This window comes from Lepidochelys olivacea (genome assembly GCF_965140295.1).
Source record: "Lepidochelys olivacea isolate rLepOli2 genome assembly, chromosome: 8".
NCBI classification, from domain to species: Eukaryota; Metazoa; Chordata; order Testudines; family Cheloniidae; genus Lepidochelys; species Lepidochelys olivacea.
This window is the reverse complement of record NC_140418.1, coordinates 70,728,706-70,746,908: the sequence shown is the minus strand read 5'-3', so window position 1 is coordinate 70,746,908 and position 18,203 is coordinate 70,728,706. Positions and strand designations below refer to the sequence as shown.

The 18,203-nt window shown below is 39.1% G+C and overlaps 1 protein-coding gene across 4 annotated transcripts; it reads right to left on the bottom strand.

The window, feature by feature from the left end:
- Positions 1 to 15: 15 nt before the first annotated feature.
- Positions 16 to 16,556, bottom strand: DBT (dihydrolipoamide branched chain transacylase E2). Of its 4 annotated transcripts, none has more exons than XM_084636573.1 (11): positions 16,489 to 16,556; positions 10,869 to 10,992; positions 10,616 to 10,691; positions 9,518 to 9,699; positions 6,633 to 6,760; positions 5,949 to 6,192; positions 4,636 to 4,802; positions 4,127 to 4,204; positions 2,780 to 2,971; positions 2,505 to 2,576; positions 16 to 687 (listed from the first exon to the last, which is right to left on the bottom strand). In XM_084636573.1, the coding sequence occupies exons 1-11, from the start codon at positions 16,537 to 16,539 to the stop codon at positions 520 to 522; spliced, it is 1,482 nt and encodes a 493-aa protein (XP_084492699.1). In that variant the 5' UTR covers positions 16,540 to 16,556; the 3' UTR covers positions 16 to 519. The 4 variants fall into 4 exon arrangements, with proteins under 4 accessions (XP_084492699.1, XP_084492702.1, XP_084492701.1 ...); XM_084636576.1 differs by lacking the exon at positions 16,489 to 16,556 and adding an exon at positions 14,672 to 14,704; XM_084636575.1 differs by lacking the exon at positions 16,489 to 16,556 and adding an exon at positions 12,684 to 12,809.
- Positions 16,557 to 18,203: the final 1,647 nt, after the last annotated feature.

Below are 18,203 nucleotides of genomic sequence, written 5' to 3'. Positions count from 1 at the left end.
GTCCACTGGACATCGTTAAAGATAATCATAAAGACATTTTATTTGTACATTATTTCTGCATAATTTCTTTCAGGAACTTGGAAATATTCCATTAGATTTGTTAAAATAAATTCCTGTTTTCAACCAGGAATAACTGTGATGTAACTTCCCTTCTATCCAGAATAAGCAGTTTAGAAGTACTGCAGACATGTAGATAACTATCTTTCGGTAATGCCAGCTTAGTGGCAGTCAGCACATATTATCACAGTCAGGCACTAAATACTTCCCCCCATCACATTTTGAAGTCACATCATGACCTATTAAGTATGACAGCCTCCCATAGAATAAATTACAGAACTACTAATTTTAACTGAAAAGAATGGAACAGGTTATCAATCGACTGACATAGGCTCTTGAGACCTTTCAACCACATAATATAATAAGAAAAGTACTAACGGGTATATGCTAGCATAGCTAGCTTTTATAATTATTGAGTTTAATCCCCAAAAGTTTAAGGATGTGTTCTGGCATTAGTCTTCTTTATTTAAGATCTAGCAGCATGGAAGCAGGCTTCTCCAAATAAGATTTCCACAAGTTAGAAAAACGGGCCATTGTAGCTCCATCAATAATTCTATGATCAGCTGACCAGCTCACATTCATTATCTGTGCTTCAAATACTTCCCCTTTACCATTAAATCGGGGAAGAACCTAGAAAGAACAGAAGGGAAGAAAACAGGAAGCTGATGAAAGAGAAACTAGACAAACATGATTCTTCTCTTAACAATTGCTAGAGTAGATATGGAGTAGTATTTCTATTAAGAGAATACAGATTTCCCCCCAATTGTTTGTGTAGTAGGTCTCAAACAGAATTACCACCTACCACTCCTAAGCAACCTTGCTGAGTTTATCATAATTCCTCCCTGACTCCAAATTATCCTGCTAGACCAGCGGTCCCAAAAGTGTGAGGCGCGCCCCCTGAGGGGGCATGAAAGAACATTTGGTCCTGGTCCTGGTCCCAGATCCGCCTCAAGCTGCAGCCCAAGCCTCGGCCCTCTTACCCCCGTCCGCGTCCCCTCTAGCTCCTCAGGGGAGCTGCGGTCCCACTCCCTGACCCAGAGGGCGCGGACAGGGGTAAGGGAGGTATGACCCTGAAAAGTCTGGGGACCACTGTGCTAGAGAAGTTGATTGAACCTTTGGTACTGAGGTGACACATGCCTCCCAAACCTTCCCTAAAAGTTCAAAAAGGCATAGGGGAAATATATGAAAAGAATTATCCACTGAAAAATGTAAGGGGGGAGGGTGTCTGTTTTGGTTTTTTGCTTGTCTACACTAACGAATGTACTTATCTGACTGTACAAAGTTCTTAGATAGACTTATATCTCTGGATCACATAACAAAACTTAAATATCAGAAGCAATTTGTTTCAAGTTTTCTCCTGGTTTGAAACCCGGCAAGTATTCTTTCTGAACAAAGATGGTATTATAAAACCCCTACAAATATCAGAATATAGGTGGCCCATTTCAAACAGTTGACAAGAAGGTGAGTATTTAGCAAGGGGAAATTAGTTTTTGTAAAAACAACGAGGAGTAACTGTTTGTCAACTGTTTGAAATGGGCCACCTTGTTTACATTGGCCTTATTAACACTAAAAAAGCGATTTCCACTCCTTCTTGTCAACTGTTGAGAACTGCCTACTTCCAACTTAAATTGAATTGGCCTCGTTAACACTGTCCCCCAACTTGGTAAGGCAACTCCCACCTTTTCATATGCTGTGTATTTATACCTCCCTACTGTATGTTCCACTCCATGCATCTGATGACGTGGGTTTTAGCCCATGAAAGCTTATGCCCAAATAAATTTGTTAGTCTCTATAAAGTGCTACAAGGACTCCTTGTTGTTTTTGCTGATACAGACTAACACCGCTACCACTCTGAAATCTATAAAAACATTGTAAGAATTCATTTACAAAGTTTACATGGTGTCCTCCTTCCACATCTTGTACAAAAAATGCTTTCAGTAAGAACAATGTACAGTAGAACCTCAGAGTTACGAACTGATTAATCAACCACACACCTCATTTGGAACCAGAAGTATGCAATCAGGCAGCAGTAGAGACGAACACCCCTCCGCCCACAAAAAAATACAATACAGTACTGTATTAAATGTAAACTACTAAAAAAATAAAGCGAAAGTTATTTTTAAAAAAATTTGACAATGTAAGGAAACTGTTTCTGTGCTTGCTTCTTTTAAATTAAGATAGTTAAAAGCAGCATTTTTCTTCTGCATAGTAAAGTTTCAAAGCTGTATTAAGTCAATGTTCAGCTCTAAACTTTTGAAAGAACAACCGTAAAGTTTTGTTCAGAGGTACGAACATTTCAGAGTTACGAACAACCTCCATTCCCGAAGTGTTCGTAACTCTGAGGTTCTACTGTATCGAAGGTAGACTAAATGCGAAGTTTTAATTGAACATGGTCTTACTACAGTACAAACACCCGTGTCTTTGTAGTTAGATCAACATACATGTACCTGTATCTTTCCAAGAGCACCAATAGCTACTTCAGGAGGTAGTATCACTGGTTTGGCATAGGTACCACCAATCTAAAAAGGGAAACCAAGAAAATTAGCTCAAGAATATTCCTGGAGTGCCCATTTGCAGCAGCAGCATGTTTCTTGTCTGCTGTATTGTAATATTTGTTAGAGAAAACACTTTTTTCTGACAATTACATATTTATCAACGTAACAGGTAGCAGTTATTTTTTAAACCAATTTTTTTCAATATAAAACCTTTATTTTTAACTCACTGTGCCAATGTTGGAGAGAGTGAATGTTCCCCCAGTGAGGTCATTTGTTCCCAACTGGCCTGCAGAGCCCAAGGTCAGAAGGCGATTTAATTCAGAAGCAATCTCAAACACGCTACAGACCTGAACATTTTTCACATTAGGGACAATCAAGCCTTGTTCGGTGTCCATAGCAACTCCAATGTTGTGAGAAGCCTACAATGCATGCAGTTACAATACAGTAAGTTTCACGAACCAACCATAAGTTATATGTAAGTTAATGCAAAAAAAGGAAATATGAATTAGCTTTATTTTATACAAACTGAAGTGCTAAAATATTGTTTTCAGTATTTCCACAAAGGAAGTTTCTGTTCAGAATAAACCACACTCTATGCAGATTTGAATTTTTTAAAGACAAGTCTCTTTGGTGCTCTCCATACAATTATGGAACAGTAAAGGCAAACTCCAAACTGTTTTTGGGGAGTTTAAATCTAGGAAATTTAGGATCCTGAGTTCAACATCCCCTTGGAAATATGAACTCTTTATTCTGTTAACAAATCTGTGCACACATCACAACAGTAAAAACTATCACCCATGTTGGCAGTCTCAGCAGTGAGACCATGAATTTAAAGGAAACAGAGACTGAACTTGCCCTTTCATCCTCTCAAGTGATTCAGAAAGAGTAGGTCTCAGAGATGTGGGGTAAGACAGTACAAGGGAAGCTTGCACTGCTGCCACCTGTGCTGTATCATTTCTGTAAATATAGGAGTTCAGTCCTCAGGACCATCAACCCAGCACCTTTCACAAGCACAAAATAAATCCATGCAAAATGTGTATTCTGCATAGCCCTGACCACAAACTCCCTATATTTTATATATTGCAAGTCAAGCTTCCTGCTTTCTGTCATACCAAGAAAATCCTTTTTTTTTTTTAAATAGAAAGGTGACTTATTTAAAACATCAGGGTTGATAGATAGAACAGTGTCACCATTGCCACAGTAACAAGACATTTCTACCCCTAAATTTTTATGGTTTATGATTTGGGACTGTTTGGCCCCTTGTCAGAAAGAAGAGCAAGAGATCAGGTTGCTAATATGCTAGCAGTGGCATGTCTTTCTTAGCAGGTGCTATATAAATAGCATCAATTGCATGAATGTTGCCCTCTCCATACAATCTATTTTGATATTAGATACAGGTGGTGGTGTACAGATCATTTTCCATCACAGTACTTAAGAATTGCTTTGGGCTCTGTTTTTTGTCCCTTTTCCACTAAAAAAAAAGTTAATTTATTTGTACTGAAAAAGAGCCCTATTAGATGCTTGGAGGAGCATTACTTCTTTGGCACAGGAGTATTTTCATAAATTGCACCAACCTTGTATGTGATATTTTGACAGTTTTCATCCACAGACGCATTAAGAATAGGATAATGCAATAATCCCAGAGAAGCTGCCTGTTAAATAAAAAAAACAATATTAACACGAAGGGCTCTCTTAATACTCTTAACACCCAATGGAGAAAGGAAGGGACAGGATGAGTGTACCTCAGGGAGCTTGTAATATCCAGAATGCAATCAACTGTTTGTCTAGGTTACTCTAATTTCTATTTTGAAATACTCTGGAGATCCATACAAGTACCTAGATAGGTAAAGGGAATGGGTTACTGTGAGCAAGAAGAGTTCTCACTGTAGAACTACAGAGGGTTTTTGTGTGTTGCTGATTGTAATGATGAGAGCGATAAAAAAAAAAGACAATTTATGAAAAGAGCTGGATGAAACTAAATGAAAAAAATGCAGAAGAAAAGCGAGTTTTTCCTTCCTCACCACTATGCCCTTTGGTGTATATGCCATCAGGAATCCTGTTCTGAAATGCAGCTATGACTCACCTTTATGAAGAAAGGCATAAAGGAGAGTTTAACTCCACGAACTTGTGCTAGAGGTTTCAATTCTTCTCTCAATTGAACGAGCTGAGTTAAGTCAATCTCATCACAATAACCAAAGTGAGGAATCTTCAGTGCAGCAGTCATGGTCTTTACCATCGCCTTGTGAAAACCTGAAAAATATTCAATGCTTTTATCAATAAAAAGCTTTTAGAAGCTCTAGAGTTAGTCAGTTTCTAATGTTCAGTTTTGTTTGAAAAACTATAAATCTTTCTTTCAAAAGTTGGGATAGAATCTACTTATGATCATTTGTGCTTGGGCACCAAATAACATTAGTACTACACCAAGAGCTACTAAAATAGCACTGGATACAACTGGATACTCTGAGTACCCTTCTCAGACCTGAAGAAGAGTAGCTCTGTGTAAGCTCAAAAGGTTGTCTCTCTCACCAACAGAAGCTGATCCAATAAAAGACACTACCTCACCCACCTTGTCTCTTTGTATACAATAGGAATTTTACCATGAGTGTGAAAATATTGACGGGGAGCCTCTTGTTATACACCTGAAGCAGGTACCCGATAACTTCAGTAATGAATTTATGCTGTCCCAAATGTTTGGAATTATCTCCGTATCCTAGCATCTGCCTCTAGATCATTCCTACAGGCTAACCACGTGTGCAAGACTCACAAACGTTAAGCTACATCAGTCTTTTCATCCTTTCTAGCGCCAATATTATATAACCGAGGAAAACACAAAATGCAATTTGCTCTCCCAGTGCATCTTGTCTTATCTGTGCCCCTCTTAGACTGGGAGCTCTACATGGCAAGACTGATTACATCACATATAAACAATCCTACTCATTGATCCTGTTAATAAATTACATAATGATTTCTATAGGAATAGTATTCACAATACTGTTTGAAGAATTCCAGAGTACATATTTCCAAAATTTTGCACAAAATGTTTTTAGATGTTCATAATGCACAGTTACAAAAACAGAATTTAAAATGAACAGGTAAAAGCCACAGCCCGATGCTACTAGCAGAGAACATGATGAAACCACACAGTGCCAGAGAAGAACACTGACAACCCTGTCTGACCACCATCTGAAAAATTATTTCAAACTCCTCCTTTTTGCAAAGCACACTTACCTTTCCCGATTCTCATTGTCTCCCCACACTAGTGTGATTACAAGATGAAAGCTGCCTCTCCGTCAATGGGAATAGGAGAATCAATTTAAATGTTATCATTCACTGACTAATTATTTAGAAGTTATATCAACTATGAGTGCTACATCATGATTGTGTTTATGTTTTTACCTGTCACAGCCTCAGTTTTATCTTTCCCTGCAAACACGATGGGCTTGGAAATGGGTATAGGAATTTTAGTTCCTTTGTCCTTTGGAGCAGCTGGTGCAGTCTCCGATTTTGGTAATGGTGGGATAATTTCAGGTTTTGGTGATGGAGGTAAAATAGCTCCCGTCTGCTTGGCCAAATAATTGAGAATATCTTCTTTAAGGATGCGGTTATCTTTCCCTGTTCCAACAACTTCACTCAGTTTAATCTGAAAAGTATATAACAAACTATAGAACTTTTGCTATATAGCACAAGTAGAGAAATTATATGTTGTAACTGGATTATAAATACGAAAATGTTACAGGTACTGAGTAACATTCCTCAGGTTAACACCTTGTGACTTAGTATCTGCTCAAACACTATCTAAACTTTCTGAAAGACCTTGTGTGTCCTTAATTACATATGATTTAAAAGGTACTTTCTTCATATGGAAGAAATATTATGTACAAGCAGTTCACAGCTTCAACAGTGAAACACTATTCATTTGAAGCAAGCTATTTATCAACAACTTTTTTCATTGCTGTTCCCTGGCAATTCACCACCAGCTTTCAATAACACTAGAGTTTTATTGCCCTCCCAGATACAGTCAGACTAATATACAAGGAATGGATATAAAACAGAGCTGGCTTCAACAGAACACAAACCTACATTGTTTTCCATGGCAAGTCGACGGACTGCAGGGGTTGCTAGTGTTTTGTGGCCTTTTATCTCTTGGTGTGTGTGTTCTTCATGAGACACAGCAGGTGTCTCAACAACATCCTCTTCTGAGGCTACATCTGAAAATAATATAAAAATTGCTTTAACTTTACTACATTGCTCAAAGTGGTTTTGATTAAAACAGAGATATGTATACAGGTTATGGTTATGAATATATATATACATACATACATAGAAATATAGATATATACACACACACATAGAGACAGATATAGATATAGAGATATAGATATAAATTGTAATTGTAACTCTGGTTCAACTTCAGCATCACCTCACAACAGGGTGATTAAGCACTCCGGAAGGGAGGGTCTACCTCCCCAACCAGAAGAGACTGGTTTCAAGCACCTAGTCACTTCACCTTGAATGGTCTTGATCTAGAGATCTTGATCTGTTTGATCTTGTATTTAGCTGTGCCATACTGGGTATCTTTCTCAGATCTGAGGAAGAGCTCTGTGTAGCTTGAAAGCTTGTCTCTCTCACCAACAGAAGTTGGTCCAATAAAAGATATTACCTCACCACCTTGTCCTCTCTTTGGGACTGACATGGCTACTACACTGCATACACCTGGCCATTGTCCAGCCCAGGAGTAAACAATGAGGAATCATCAAAGCAAATGGGAACAGCCTGAACCTGAAAAGAAACCCAGTCTTCAGAAACTAAGAAAGGAGAGAGTTTTCTCCACTTTGAATATCTGTAGTGACTTTTAAAACGGATGGAGTTTGTACTGAAGATCATCCAGAATTTGAAGTGCTGTCTCAATCCCTCCTACAGGTAGGCTGGGAAACTGTTTAAGGCAACAAGTAACTCTTATTAGAAAAGGGATTTTATCTGATATGAAAGTGAAAAGCTTGAGGTTGTGTCTTTATGTTTTCTATGTAACTTGTATATATGTTTGCTGTTCCTTACTATTTCATCTTTGAATCTGTGGTTTTTCTATTGAATAAACTTTGTTTATTTTCATCCCAAGCAGGTGCCTGGTGTGCAAACTGTGTGGAGCGTGTATGCCATAGTGAGCTAACTGGAAGAATGGGTTCATGGTTTCAGGGGTGATGAACCAGAGGGGAACAGTGCAAGAGTCTGGTAATTCAGAACTCAGGGAGGATTTATTGGGGGAGACTTGGGACAGGGAGGGCTGTTGGTATCTTCTCTGCAAAGAACAACTACACTGGTGAGAGCCAAGTTAAGACCATATGCTTGTGGGCAGACTACTGGTGTCAGGGAATTGAACCCATAGCTGCACAGCACAAGTTACAAGGCAGGTAGTGACAAAACTCCTTACTGGTCTGGATGGACCCCAAAACACCACAGGAAACCTTATAAGAAAAACTGTCCATTTTGGGACTTCTTAAAAACAATCACTAGATCAAATCAAGCAGTTTTGTCATTTTTTAAAAACATACTCAGAAAGAGAATTAACCTCAAGAAATTATGGATTTTCTAATCTCTAACTGACTGTATGAACAGTAAAAAAAGCCCACTCTAGTGTAAAAAACGAAATGATTATGGAGATAAAACTGTGTTTAAACATACATAGTTTTTTTTCTTTTGGCAGTAATACTGCTAGTAGAGTATTTCACTTTACCTGAAGTAATTTAAATGTAATTAATACATTTAGATGTGGATCTGAAAAATACACAACAGTGTTAGATATTATTGAACTGATTAATGCCACATCAAGTTAAAAAAGCTTATTTGCAAATAAAGATTTAAGGTATCTATGTGATATTTAAATAAATTACTGAACAGTCATTATTTTATTTGAAATTCTAGTTAATCCCTTACATTTTACTCCCTAAAATAAAAGATAGCTCAGAAGTGTGTGTGTTCTGACAAGTAACAACAGTTCCAACAAAGGAAACCGTCCCGAGTGTTGAAGTTTAGAGGTGCAGTTATTTACATTTCTCTAAAATATTGCTCCGCTCAGAAGTTATTGTAATTCTCTCCAATACCTTTGGAAGCCAGAAGTCTGGGGAGAGTGTATACTTTGCTACTGTGTGATTTGTGGCATTTGCCATCATCATGAAAAGCAAACAAATAATAGCTGCATATTTACCGTCATATTGTACATAATCCAAATTATAGAATTTGGACTATCATAAATTTACATAAAATAGATTTTATTATCCTTTTCACAAGTATGTTTCCTTATTGTGGTTTCACTTGAGATTATCACTTTAGAGATTTAGGGTAACATTTTACAAAACATCTCAGTGACTCTGAATGTCAGTAGGACTTAAGACTAGTAAATCATCTAGGTTCTTAAAAATATTTCACCCTTACAAGTATAATATAATTATTCAACAAGACATCTGGTGGACCCCTAAGATAACCAATACTTAGTTTTATTCCCCTTTCCACAAAACATAGCTAGGTTGGTACCAGATACAAAGATATTATGCAAAGCTGGACCACTAATTTATTTTTACTGAGTTCAGTATGGAACTGTTCCAAGACTTGGAGCTCCCTCTCCCGCCCCCCCCGGCGGGAGGGCAAGCCAGCACTCACAGCTCCAGTGCTGCGGGTGGGAAGCCCCGAGCCTCCATAACTAACACTAACACACACATGGCGGCGGGTGAGTTGAACGCGTGTGGCCCATGGGACGGATGAAAATGAGCAAAGGGCTGGATCTGGGCTGTAGGGCTGTAGGTTCCCCACCCATGGTGTAGTTTCTTATATACAGAAGTTAAATTTTATAGATTTTAATTAAATTCATTTTCTGCAAAAAATGTAATCTTAATCTTGAATTCCCCTGGATATCTGGATGGTTTTGACAACAAAAATAAATTAATATGCAAGAGGAAAAGTGTTAACAATACCTTTCAGGGCATCAGTTTCTATGTCCACTAATGGTTTTCCAACATAAGCAATTTCATCTAGATTATAATGGAGTTTTCTAATGATGCCATCATAACGACTAGTGATAGTGACAGAAGCTTTATCACTTTGTACTTCACAGATGCTATCAAACTGAGACACACTATCACCTTCTTTTACATACCTACGGGGGGGAAAAGATAGGCTTACATAGCACATGAGAGTAAAATCATACTGGCTCAATGTATTCTTTTAATAAACCCAAATACAATTAACAGTATAATATAATGTGTTGTTTAAACTGTGAATGTATTCTTTTGTATACCTCTTGCCAGCCTATAGACAGGAGAACTATCTTTGATATGCAAAATGTTACCATGACTTGGGATTCTTCCCCACAATACATTTGTTCTATCACTTTACTTCAAATATAATAGTGTTCTCTTGACAGTATACAAACCATTTCTAACTAAAAGCCTCATGTTCAGTGATGAAGGTAAGTTTCATTAATTTATAGCACAGGTTGGTCTGATCCTGACAACATGAATATGTGACAGGGAAGCTCTGCAGTTGGAGAGTCTATCTCCTATTACAAAAGTGAAGTACACCTCCAGCTGACACTGAGCAAAAAGCATTCCATGGCTGCTTTCCCCTTAGTGGAGTCTCCAATTCTGTTCAGTCAATTTACCATTGAGTTTTTGGGAACGATTTCTGTGCTAGGTTCTTCCATTTTAAAAGAAATTATGGGCCTAACTGAGGTTTTCCTAGGCAGAAGCTCCTTTCCAAAATTCAGCCTAACACATGTGGCCTAAACTTAAACCTCCTGCACCCCGAAAATAGTCATTGTGGAAGGAAGAGAGAGTGCTACCTTCAGCTGTAATTAAATAATGGACTCTCCCTCAAAGCAGTCCATGATGAGGTAGAACAATAGAATATTAAACTCAGATTATACAGGGCATGGGTCTTCAAAATGTGGCAAACATAATTCAAAAAAGCCTACACAGGTAACACAAAAAGGTTATTCACAATCTATTAATAATTAATGTAGACATTAAATCATTTTTAATTTCTAAGTATATTAGTAAGAAAATTAAATTTACCATTCTTTCACAGTCACCTCTGTAATTCCTTCTCCAATATCAGAGAGCTTAAACTGGACAATTTGGCCATTTGAAACTTGAAATAGATAATCAGACAAAAATAGCAAGTTAAATATTAAATCTAAAATACCAGCTAGAAAAATGTCAATGCAACAAATACACTTGATTATGTACTAGTAATTAGATGTAAACCACAGACTACTAACATAACGGGAGTGTAAAATAAGTTATTTAAATATGAAAAAAAACTTACTAGCAGATGTTCTGAACAATCTGTGTTGATGACTAAACTTGAATGCAGATTTGTCAAATATGCTCATGTATTTGGACTTTATAAAGCGAACACTGCTACATGATCTAATATGGTGAACACAGATCTGGAGGAAAAAAATCTCAAGTATTAAGAAGGTGGTGTCTTAAGTTACAATTGAAAACATTCTATAAAGTATACAGATTCTAAATTAGCACAGTCTTTATTTGTCATATGTACTTATATAGTTTTACTAATATAACACTTGGGAGTTCAAAGACATCAAAATATCAAGCACTTTGTCATTACTAGATAAAAATCATGACAAGATTTGGCATCAGATATATAGCTGCTATTGTCTCTAAGCAACTGGCATATGTTTTACAAAGATTACATACACACACACTAAACACAAGTACTGCCATTTGAAATATTCATATGCAAAATGCATGCTGGAAAAAACTTAATGTGAGGGAAAAAATCTGTACATTTTCCTTTGTCTTTATAGCAATCACAAGTTGATCTGAGGTGCTAATTAGAAAGTAATTGAGATTATAAGGCACAAACAATTGCCTTTCCATTCCCATTTAAAATAATCTAAGATTGGCACATACCTTCAGGTAATTATTCTTTAACATCAACTTTATTAAATTATTTTAGCATTGGGTATAATTTGCTTGTTTTCTTTAGATCTGAAATTATATTCAGTCCAGAAACCTAATTCAGGAGTCAATACAATAGTCTGAAAAGTTCTTTGATATAAAGGCATTGTAGTCTCAGAAGCTGTAATTCTGGATAAATGCCTATGGGCCAAGAGTGCTCCCACTGAAGTTAATGCGTGTTTTATCACCTCAATGGCAGTTAAATCAAGCCCTTAGAGGCAGAAACCAGTTTACTACTTTAGTATGAAACATATTTATTTAATTTTTATTCTGGTTTTATGTTGTCTAAAAATGATCCAGAAAGCTAACAAAGATAACTTTAAATAAATTAACTGCTGAGATTTGCTACCTAAAAACAACACCAAAAGACAAAACTCAGGTGCTACAATGTACCTCAAGTGGCTCAGATTATAAAATTTGGAAATTATCTTCTTAGAGGATCCAGAAAAGAGAATACCTGCATGGGAAAGTTTGCAATTATGTGTTTTAACTTAATATTTTTTCCTCTCTTAGTTCAGTCAAATAGAAAAGCATATTAACTTCCTATAGACAAAGCATATTAAACTTCTCCCATAAACTAGGAAAGGATTGGTTTTAAATAACACCTTTCATAAGAAAGGTAACCCAGAATACTATGCTATATTGAATTAGGTACTGTTCGCGTATTTCTTATGCATATTAGTATAAATAATTTGATCTGATATATAAATACCTATAACTGTTTCCTTCCTTTCCAGAAACAACATTTACATTGTACAGGCTAACTCTTACAACATTCCAATGTCATTTTCAGCTATCTTTAGCTACTTGTTACTGAGACAGTCTCTGTTGAGCCAGAATGAGTATTTTTCTAATTCCCCCTATCAATAATATCCCTTCCTGTCTATTTTCATGACAAAAATTCAGCAAAATAATATTAAAGACGGTAGCTGTTGTTTCATGAAAGCATTTAAAGTTCATGGCAAGTTAGATTACATTCCAGTAAAATGTGAATGACTTTTCTGCCTTGATTTTTCGATTTTTTTTGGTTACGTTTACATCTCTCCACTTGCGATCATGGCCATATTGTTTGCTCAGTAAGGCTTATTCATTCAAAACATACAATACAATTCTATTCCCTTATAAAAACCCTAACTGGAAAATGCTCAATATTTACCTGAATAGATGATTACAAGCAGCAGCCTCAAACCTCTGAACTATCACTAAATCTGAAGTTTCATGAATGCATTCCATTTGATTTTAACATTAGGTAACCATTGAAGATAGTAAATTAGTACTGTCACTGCCAAAAAAACAGACTGGTTTTGGTACAGAAGATTTTCACTCCTGTCTTGAGTTGACATTTTTAGGAATAATTAAAAACGAATGCAGTGTTTAAATGAAATCTGTCTTTGATTTTTAATACTACACATTCTTTACAAAAAAACTTGGTGCATTAACATATTCAATGAATCATCCAGCATGTAGTCTCTTTATACAGTAAGGTGTTCCTTTCTTAACAGCTCAAATCCATGGACTAAAAATGCTGGTAATTTCACTGCGTAATATCATTATAGCAATATTGTTTTATTAAACGAATTCCAAAATAATTTATTATGTCATGAAATAAGAGATTCACCCTATTAATCCTGTACTAGGTGTACCATTTAAATAATCCAACAGATATAAGAATGTTAATCACATACACTGATCTTTATAGGATTGGGCCTTAGTTAGAAACTGAGTGGAAACAAGCTTTGTAGGCTAGCTAAAGCCAGAAAATATTTATGAAAACAAGTGCTTGACACACAGGGTATGTCTTTACTGGTTGATTGGCATCCAGGTCTGAACACCAGAGTTAGCCTAGACTGGGTTTGAATGTTTCCATAGTAAAGTCATACAAATGTTACTGTGTCCTCTCTGTTCCTGCACTCACTTGTGTGTACTTGGGGGCATATCCATGGTTCTTTGTGCTGAGACACTAAGATTCCTTCCCAGTCAACTGTGGGAGAACTTGTCTGTCCTTTGAGGGGCCCTATAGGAAGGGTATTAGAGGACTACCAGCACTCAAGTGATTTGACCTGGATCTTCTCTGTAGAGCAGGCTGGTTTCTGCCCAAGTGAAAGCAGCAGATTCTAATCTATACCCTCAGCCATATAAACTAGACCGGAGGTGAAGCACCTCCAAACCTGGGTCACAAGTTTTTCTATAGAGATGATAAGGGGGTGCGGGCTAAAATCTGGGTAAGAGCTCAAGTTGATTGCACAGGGAAGATATACCCATAGCGATATTTATATCAACACTGCCATTGTCTGACAATTACAGTAACACAACAGTCTTCCCATGCAAATGTTAAACATATTTCCAGAATGGTTCTGTTGGCCCAGTTTTGCTCCTAGATTTCTAGATAGCACAGGGGCCTATTGTACCTTTCTCAATCTATGGCTGTCCAGGAAACTACACTGCTAGCTTCACAACAGCAGTTGATGCCATATTCCCCTTCAGGCTTGATTACCATTATATACTCTACTTAAAGTTACTACTTAAGTCCATGTGGAAGCTACAGTTAGTGGAGAATGCTACTACTTTCTTCATATGTGGGGCACCTGAAACAACACATGTGCTCATAATTTTGTGTTGACTGTTAGTTTGCAGGTACAATACAAGTTGTTGATCTTTACAGACCTGAATTAAAGTTATGGGACCAGTTAAATTAAACTACAAAGCACTCAATCTCAAAACCCAGTCTGAACACAGTGTGTTCAGTGTAGGGCCTTTCAGTGGAGGATGTCTACTTTTGGAACTCACTTGTCTCAGCAGTCTCTCAGAACTAGAACATAACTGAACTTCAGGGCAAGTAATTTTTGAAAAAAATACTTGTTTAAATTTTGTTTTGCATACATTTTCTATATTTGAAAGTGCACAGCTGCCTTCATAGAAATCAGTAAAATAAAAATTGTATTACATAAGTTGAGGTAAAAATATATTTACTGAATCCTGACAACCCTCATGACTCTTTTCAGTGGATGTTTTCAGGAAGAGAAATGGAATGTCTTCCAAGAATAAGAGAAAATGCATGCAATTAGGTATCCAATATAAACACGCAATGCTAAATTACAGACCAGATAACTCTCTGATGCAAATAGACAAAAGAAGCACTTTTACCTTAACATAGTTTTCCTCTGGATATGAAAAGCAGGCAGCCTGATTAGATGGAAGATTAACAAGACAATGCAGAAACAAGAAGCGGGAGTTTTCAAAATGCTTTGACAATTACAGTGAGTTGATTATTGTCTAAAAAATGGTTGATTGCTAAACTGTTTATTGACAATTGTCACAAAAATCCTTTGTTACAGTATTATTAAGTGAATCCTAAATAAGAGGGAAAACTTGATAGGTCTGTGACTAGATGGAGCTGGATATAATTGTTTATAGCTTATAAAATGCTGTGGGGACAAAAAATATCCACTTCTCTCACAAAGCAGGATATATGTTGATTTTTAAATGGTTTTTCATTTGGAAAAGCTCATGAGATATTTTCATTTTTGTGAAGTTCCACACAATGACAACAATCATATAATCCTAAACCAATACGCTTCAATAAAAGTTACAATATAGACAGTTGCAAATACTGAGCATTTTGCAAAAACATTTTTAATTGATGAGATTACAAGTTTTATTAAAAGCAGACTGTTTGAACCCCTCTCAGTAAATCAGGAGGCTGCTTATTCCAGCTCTGAGGAGCTACACATACAACACGGTTGCGACGCAAAGACACAAACACAAGGATTCTATATAGGGATGTATTAGTATATGAAGGGAGTTGCCATCTCTGTGGGATATATAGGTGATACAATGGGACAGATAACTGTGAGGCTCACCTAAAGAAGGGTATAGCTGGCTTATGAGAATACGTATTTGAGATGTGGATTTCCTTGTAGAGATGTTTGTATATTGAAGAGATATGAAACAGTAGGGAAATATCTGTATTGGGATGTCTGGGCTGGTGGGTTATGGGGTGGGGAGGGGTTCACATTGGGGTGTCTGAGCTGGGAGGCTCTGGCATGGGGACCACACTGGGTTGTTGGCTATGGCAAGAGACAAGTCAGCACAAGGGAGTCTTGGACAGGAGCTATGGCACAGGGATGGGTCCACATGGGTATCTGGGACAGGGGCGCTCTGGGGTGCCGGTGACAGGTCTTCACTGAGGTGTCTGGGACAGGAAGTATGGCCTCCGGGAGGGGTTCGCACAGGGATGACAGGGACAGGGGCTGTGAGAAGGAACAGGTCTGCACTAGGGTGTCTGGGACAGAAGGTATAGCTTCCGGGAGGGGTTCGCACAGGGATGACAGGGACAGGGGCGACAGGGGCTGTGAGAAGGAAGAGGTCTGCACTGGGGTGTCTGGGACAGGACGTATGGCCTCCGGGAGGGTTCGCACAGGGGTGAAAGAGGTCAGGGGCTGTGAGAAGGAACAGGTCTGCACTAGGGTGTCTGGGACAGGAGGTATGGCCTCCGGGAGGGGTTCGCACAGGGGCGACAGGGACAGGGGCTGTGGGAAGGAACAGGTCTGCACTGGGTGTCTGGGACAGGAGGTATGGCCTCCGGGAGGGGTTCGCACAGGGATGACAGGGACAGGGGCGACAGGGGCTGTGAGAAGGAACAGGTCTGCACTGGGGTGTCTGGGACAGGAGGTATGGCCTCCGGGAGGGGTTCGCAGAGGGGCGACAGGGGCTGTGGGAAGGAACAGGTCTGCACTGGGGTGTCTGAGACGGGGGCTGTGGGTTGGGACAGCTCCAAAGTTACGCGGCAAGGGGAGGTGTCTGGGGCGGGGGTCTCTCCACTGGGGACCTCCCTCTCTCCCCTGCTCAGGCGGGGCAGGAGGTGCCAGAGGCAGCAGCTCCCCGGCGGGCCCGCGCACTTGAGAAGGCGGGGGTGCACGCGCTGCCTGTCCCCTCATCAGCTCAGAAGGCGCCCCCCTTACCAGGCGCCCCGCAGTCCGCCCGCAGCTCCTCAACGCCCTCACTGCCGCCATCTTAAACAGGAAAGAGAGGGAGCCCCCACTACGACCCCCCACACCTCCCACCTGTCCACCAATCAGAAGACAGCCTCCGACACAGCAGCCAATCAGGGGGTAGAGGACTACCTCACTCCCACAGCCAGTCGGTGGTCTAGGGAGCGGCAAGGTCTTGGGGCATCAGTTTGTTAGGGCGCGGCGGAGCGTTGTGAGTCGGGGCGGGCAGCGCGTGAGCGTGGCTGGGGGGCGAGAGGGCGTCCCCCAAAAGGTGACACTGCTGGGGAAGGGACTTCGGGGAGACTCGTACCGCACAGCACGGGGCGGAGGAAGGAATCGTGGCAGCTTCAAACGGGCCCGTCTCATCCACGTGAATTCACAGCGTCTTAAGTTCACCTGTGCCAGAGTCCCCACGCCCATGATGCTTATACCACCACCCAAGGTGGCCCGCTTTCCCTGGGTGTTGGAAATGATTGTCTTTCCCACGCCCCTGCAGGAAAGACACCCAAAGGGGGTCGCGGGATGAAACTGACTGCTGTAGCACTCAGTCTTCTTCAGTGATGTTTTACACCGATTGAACTGAGCACCCGCAAAGGATGCTGTCAGTGCACAAAGTCAACAAATTTGGGGGGACGGGGAGGATGACGGTTTTTCTTTGTTCCTTCAGTTATAAGGATTTTAGAGGTTACCTAATAGTTACAAAAATATCAGATTGAAATATGACTATTAAATGGAATTTCAGTTTTAAATTTCATAATAAACATTAAAGAGTGGGTGATTATCAAATAAAGAAAGTTGGTATTTCTTATTGTTTTAGTTTTTTAAACTCTTTACTCTCTGAGATTATTTTTATTTAATTCAATCTTCTCGGAGGACAGCCCTGCAAATCCGCAGATATCCGCTTTATATCTGCACCCGCGGGCCATTTTTGCAGATCATGGACGGATGCCGATCCAAATTTTATATCTAACGCCCTGCAAATCTGCAGATATCCGTGGATTATTTTTGCGGATCATGGATCAGATGCGGATGAAAATTTTGTATCTGTGCAGGGCTCTATCTTGGAGCTTTCACAACAACTGAAAATGCATACTGTCAAAATTGTCCCTTGTATCTACACAGTAAGACCTTGTCTGCATACAGTGTTCCTAATGTGGATGCAGTTATATTGGTGTAAATGTGCTTATAACAACATAATTTCTTCCTAGGAAGCAGAATAAACTAAATCAGTAGAAGCACATTTACACTAGTATAACTAGTGTAAATGTAAAAAATGTAAAAAAATGTAAAAAAACTTCAAATCCAGACTCCAGCGAGAAACTGCTGAATTGGAATTCATTTGCAAATTGGATACTATTAATTTAGGCTTAAATAGAGACTGGGAGTGGCTAAGTCATTATGCAAGGTAGCCTGTTTCCTCTTGTTTTTCCCTACCCCCCCCCCCCAGATGTTCTGGTTTAACTTGGATTTAAACTTGAAGAGTGGTCAGTTTGGATGAGCTATTACCAGCAGGAGAGTGAGTTTGTGTGTGTATGGGGGTGGGGGGATGTGAGAAAACCTGGATTTGTGCAGGAAATAGCCCAACTTGATTGTCATGCACATTGTGTAAAGAGTTGTCACTTTGGATGGGCTATCACCAGCAGGAGAGTGAATTTGGGGGGGTGGAGGGTGAGAAAACCTGGATT

What these genes read in the sequence shown, in the direction of transcription:
- DBT (XM_084636573.1), bottom strand. Translation starts at nt 16,539, where the DNA reads ATGGCGGCAGTGAGGGCGTTGAGGAGCTGCGGGCGGACTGCGGGGCGC. An exon ending in GACTTGCCATGGAAAACAAT is followed by an intron (nt 6,193 to 6,632) that starts GTAGGTTTGTGT and finishes TATACTTTTCAG; the next exon opens with ATTAAACTGAGTGAAGTTGT. An exon ending in TTATGCCTTTCTTCATAAAG is followed by an intron (nt 4,205 to 4,635) that starts GTGAGTCATAGC and finishes TTTATTTAACAG; the next exon opens with GCAGCTTCTCTGGGATTATT.